A 5907-nucleotide genomic window follows, 5' to 3' on the forward strand; every position below is an offset into this window, starting at 1 on the left:
TTCCTTAGTGATACCGCCTCAGAAACCCAAGGAGGGGTCCCTATGAGTCGGATTTGACTTGACAGCAGTGAGTTTGGTTTGGTTTGGTATATATTTATAATTAATGTTAATACAACTTTTCTCCTTCTTATAGAAAATTAAGTACAATTTATAACCTCCTTTTCCCACAATCCAATGAACCATTTTATACAAGTCCCATTTTAAAGATAACTAAATATACTTCCATTTAATTTAAAGCTTTATGAATGCATTTTTAAATGTAAAACTTATTTATTGATTTTTTGCCGTTTAAATCCTTAAACCATATGGGGTCCACCCCCATTGACAATATTTTATTATGAAGAATTTTACAACTTTTAAAAAGCACAGTACAATGAATAATCCCAAACTTTTTAGATAGATTCATCAAGTTCATGATTTCTTAACATGTGGAGAAATTTTCTTTATATCTTTATATCTTGTCTCTATGGATATATGGGAGCTCTGGTGGAATAGTGCCTAAGGCATTTGACTGCTAACCAAAAGGCTGGCGATTCAAACCCACCAGCCACTCTCGGGAGGAAGATGGGGCAATCTACTTCCGTAGTGATACTGCCTCGGAAACTGAAGGAGGGGTCTCTATGAGTCAGATCCAACTCGACGGCAGTGGGTTTGGTTATTAGTTTGTCTATTGATATATTATTTTATTTCATCTCTAAAGCACATATGGCCTTAGAACAAGATTTTTCTCCAGTATAACCTCAAAGTCATTATCATACACAAAGATTTAACATGGCAACAATGGTATTTATTAAAAAGTTTCTCCAATTGTCCCAAAATGTTCCTCATAAATTTTTTTAAAATTGTTTTTTCTTTCAAATCCAGGATCCAAACAGGAATTATGCTTTGCATTTGGTTATGAGGACTCTTTTGTCTCCTTTATAACTCCCTCCCCACCATAGTCTGTTTTTTCTGATAATGACATTTTAGAGAGTCCAGATCAGCTGTCTTGTGGATTGTTGTGCAATATGTATTTCTCTGATTGTTTTCTTGTTATTCAAATCAGATTAAACATTTTGGTAAGACTATCACATAGAGGATGTTGTGTACTTCACATTGCAACTCATCAGGAGTCACATAATGTTTGTCTCGTTATTGGGGATGCTAAATTTGATCACTCAGTTAAGGTTTTGTTTGCCAAATCTTTACCTTGTAAAGATACGTTTTTTCATTTATAATTTTTAAAATTTGTTGTTGTTGTTTGTTGTTATATGCTGTCGAGTTTATTTCATTTGTATTATTGTTGAGAATATTAACAGCAGTATATATACCAGTTCAGCAATTTCTACCTCCTTTTATAATTAAATAATTTTGGGGGGGTTATAATTTCAGACAACGTGAATGACCTCTTCCCATCCCTATGCCCATCCAATGCACTTCAAACCACGGTATAGGCAACTATCCTCATTTGATTTTAGTTTATCCATACTGTGCTTCTTTTTGCAAATATATAGGAGCTCTGGTGGCATAGTGCCTAAGGCACTTGACTGCTAACCAGAAGGCTGGTGGTTCAAACCCTACCAGCCACTCCTCAGAAGGAAGGTTGGACAATCTACTTCCATAGTGATACCACCTTGGAAACCCAAGGATGGGTCCCTATGAGTCAGGTCTGACTCGATGGCACATAACCACAACACAACTACATATATATGTATAAATTCATAAACACACAGACTTATTCCATCCATATTTTCAAACAAAGGTAGGATACTTCATTATCTCTTTTCGACCTTGCTCGCTTCACCTAATACATCTAGATTCCCAGTAAAATAGTTAATGGACACCTTTCTCATCCATATTGACAATTTTATAGTATCTCATTTTCTTTTGACACCATTATTTATATATAACCCTAGCCTTCCAATATATGGGACTTTTATTATTTCTAATATTTTGCTGTACAAATAATGCCTTGATGGATGACCTTATACACATATTGTTTCATGTTGGAGGAGGTATGTACTTAAGATAAAAAACTTTGGTGGCACAGTGGTTTAGTGCTCAGCTGTGAACCAAAACATCAGCAGTTCAAACCCACCAGTCACTCTGTGGGAGAAAGATGTGGCAGTCTGCTTCCATAAAGATTTACAGCATTGGAATTGCCCTATGGGGCAATTCTACTCTATCTTGTAGCATTGCTGGGTCCCAGTCAACTCAGTGGCAATAGGTTTTATACTTAAGGTATATACTTCACAAGTAGAACTGATGAACAAATGGTAAAAACATTACAAAATGTTATTTCATGTTATCAAATCCCCATTCCTTTCCAAGAAGAGCTTCAGCTGAAATCTGGTACATTACAGTCAAAATTATACAAATCTTTCATTGCAGAGGTTTTAATCTTTTATGTATGGAACCACCAAAAGTAAGAACTTGTTATGTAACAGGTACTCAGCAAATATGTTTGGATAATTGATTGATTTTGCTTATTAGTGTAAACTTATTGTTAAAGTTACATGACAATTTATGCAAGAAGTTACATGAATATTTATGTATGCATAAGTGTATATTAAGCACTACAGTCTATTTTCAGATCATAAACTCAAAGAGGGTCTCAATAGTATCTAAGTTAAAGTAGGTTAAATTGAAATTCTAAGAATTTGTAAGTTGATTTTATATTATTTATCAAATTATAGAGAAAACCACTTATAGTGTTCTTCAAAAATAAAGACCAATGAGATCTCATTTCAAGCTATGTTTAAAAAATATTCATCTACAAAGCTTCCCATTAAAGGACACCATTGATTCTATTTCAACCTCCACTAATGTTTTTCCTCTTGGATGTAACCTAGAAGTGTAATATCTCTTTCTTTCTTTCTTTTTTCTTTAAATTAGATAAAGAACCAGACATTGATCTCTACCTTGAACGTAGCTGGGATAGCTTCTTTGATGAGAATTCTGCCTTCCAATTTGGAACTCTCAAAAAATTACGAGGTACAAACTTTCTACTTTATATTCTATTATTCTCCATGTTGTTGAATTTCGAAGTTAGTAAGATGAATGTCTCATCTTTCTATTTAACACAAACTAAAGATATATAATTTTAAAAAAATTTGGATACAAATTTGTAGTAAGTTGATTAAAAAAAAACAGAGACAGTGTAACCTTTTGTACATTCATTACATCTATTTGATTTTTCATTCTATGTCACATAAGTATGACTTACAAGTATTTTATGGTTGAGATGTTGAATAGTTTAATGTCATACCATTTAATGCATGGGAGCATCAGTGAAAGGAAGATTTTGGAAAATTTTAAGTACCTAGTGTGCTTAAGCTCATCACACTTTTGAAAAAATAACTATCTTTGCAAAACTAATGATTCCTTGCAAATTAATTACAGGATGTACATCTATTTCTTATATATATTGACCACCCCCACTGCATATTGATGTATAGGAGATATTTTAAGGCATAAGAAATAGTGAAGTTGCTGAAATTTTAAACTCAAAAATTAAGAATTTTCTTAAAAGTAGTAATGCTTTTAAAAGTACAGAAAATATAACCATAATAATTATTGCAAATATGACATAAGTAACTGAGAAATACTCAATTGAAATTAGTAACTAACATCCTAATAATAATGGCACTTTCATTATGTCTGCCATAATCCTTTATGTCAGCATCCTAAATTTCATCAGTTCATCTCATTTGATGCTCAACAGCAACTGTAGGATATGTGTATTATTATTATCATTGTATCAATGTTGAGACTGAAATTCAGAAGAATTAACTCACAAAGAATCAAAGCAACCACTTAATGGTGGAGCGGAACCCCTTGTATTTGGTTCAAAGGCTTTGCATTCTATTTATTTGCAATGTGTTAAAGGAGTATGAGCAACAGTTCACAAAAAAGGGAGTATAAATGGCCAAAGAATGATTGGAATGTCATTGTCACTAATAATCAAATACAGGTAGTCCCCAGATTATGAAACTTATGGACAACTGTTACTTGCCCTTTGATGTTACATAAATTTGTCCACAGTTTCAAACAATTGAACCAGCCCCTACTCACAAAAAATTATTCATCACAATCATATTTACTTGCCGCATGTGCAGCTTTTAAATCATTGAAAAAGCTTCTTATGCTAAAAAAAAAAACCTCACTGATGTCAAGTCAATTCGACTCATAGCGACCCCTCAAAAGTAAGACTAAATAAGAACCATATGCACCCGTCTTGACTCACCCACAGAATCAACTTAAAGACACATTTAGGAATGAATGTCTTTTGGAACCAGGACTGCCTGTAGATGTTAATTTAAACAAGTCATCTAAGTTTCAATTTTATTTTTATTGCTGTTCTGTATTTTAAGGAAACTATACAAGGCTAATGTGTCTCTGGTTAAATTGAAACAATCAAAACACTTTCAAATCACTATATTGTTTTGGTAGTTTATATAAGGAAACTTAAAACTTATAATTCTTTTGACCCAGTAACTCCACTACAGGGAGTACTTTGTAAGAAATAATTAAAACATGGATAATTTATTTATGATATTGCATTGTTGATAATTGTTTTCTGCTATGCAATGACAATTTAATTTGATTATTCCCTTATTTAATTAGCCCATTTTTCATTTTTTGAATAATAACACTCTGACGACATTGATTTTTAAAATATGATTTGTCATATATTTGGATTAATACATTTTGTTTCACAGATTTGTATTTCGAGTCTTGCCTTGAAGTCAGTGCCTTACACTTTAATGCTTTTTGTGTGGTGAAAATATACACAACAAATGTTTGCCAATTCAACCATTTCTACATGCATAGTTCAGTGACATTGATTACATTCTTCATGTTGTGTAATCTTTATTGGTTTCCTTTTCCAAATTATTCTACCATCATTAACATAAACTCAATGTCCCCAAGATAAAACTCATCCCCACACCTGGTAACCACTAATAATTTTTGTTTTAGATATTGCTTTTTTATCATGTAAGTGAGATCATAACATTTCTCCTTTTGCAACTGACTTATTTTGCTCAGTATAATGTTTTCAAGGGTCATCTATGTTATGACATGCATCTAGACTTCATTTCTCTTTATGGCTGAGAACTATTTCACTGTGTATATAAAGGACATTTTGTTTATCCATTCATCTGTTGATGGGCATTTTGGTTTTTTTCTACCTTTTTGCTATTGGGTTTCTGAGGCACTAAATCTTTACAAAAGTAGATTGTTCAGTCTTCCTTCCACAGAGCGGCTGGTGGGATTGAGCAACCAACCTTCCGGTTAGCAGTCAAATGCTTTAGGCACTGTAGCACCAGAGCTCCTTTATTTTAAGTAACCCAATTAGTACTTATATGGAATATAATGTCTGTGTAACTCAGAAACCAACATTCTGGATTCCAATTTTAAATTTTCTGATTTGAAAAATAGAAGCTTAGTGCATTTTCTTAATTATACTTTCTATTGTTCTTATTGTCTTCAAATGGTTTCCAAATATAATTCAGTTATCTGTTGCATTCCTTACTGATTTCTCTAGTTTCTGCTGTGATTTTTTTTAAGATAAATTATGCACACCTTGCCTATGCTATAGCTTGATCACAGTTCAAAATGCATTCCCTGCTGCTCTATATGGTAAAATCTCCAAAGGGTTTTGTTTATTTGCTAGAAGCTTTCTATTTGCTCTGGTACCCTTAAATGCTAACATATTAATGTTAGAGGTTTTCTTGCTGACTTCAGAGAACTTAAACATTAAGGATACAACAGAAATGGGAGCTCAGCTGGTTACAGTGCTAGTGGTATTTTTAGAGATATTGCAATATCATTGTAGGAGCTCTGGTGGTGTAGTGGTTAAAGCATTCATCTGCTAACCAAAGGGTCGGCAGTTCAAACCCACCAGCCACTCCTCAGAAGGAAGGT

General features: G+C 33.0%; 1 protein-coding gene across 1 annotated transcript in view; it reads left to right on the plus strand.

Annotated features, from left to right (window-relative positions):
- The window catches only part of LOC103212728 (cilia- and flagella-associated protein 47), a gene marked incomplete at its 5' end in the record, with an annotated part of 285428 nt that overhangs the window by 226764 nt on the left and 52757 nt on the right, over positions 1 to 5907 (plus strand). The window contains one exon of the mRNA XM_007958686.2: positions 2875 to 2973. Within this exon, the coding sequence (XP_007956877.2) occupies positions 2875 to 2973 (99 nt within the window). The remainder of the gene's footprint in view (positions 1 to 2874; positions 2974 to 5907) is intronic.

The sequence above is a fragment of the Orycteropus afer genome, unplaced genomic scaffold (assembly GCF_000298275.1).
Source record: "Orycteropus afer afer isolate SDZICR_OR568_19922 unplaced genomic scaffold, OryAfe1.0 scaffold01079, whole genome shotgun sequence".
Lineage (NCBI taxonomy): Eukaryota > Metazoa > Chordata > Mammalia > Tubulidentata > Orycteropodidae > Orycteropus > Orycteropus afer.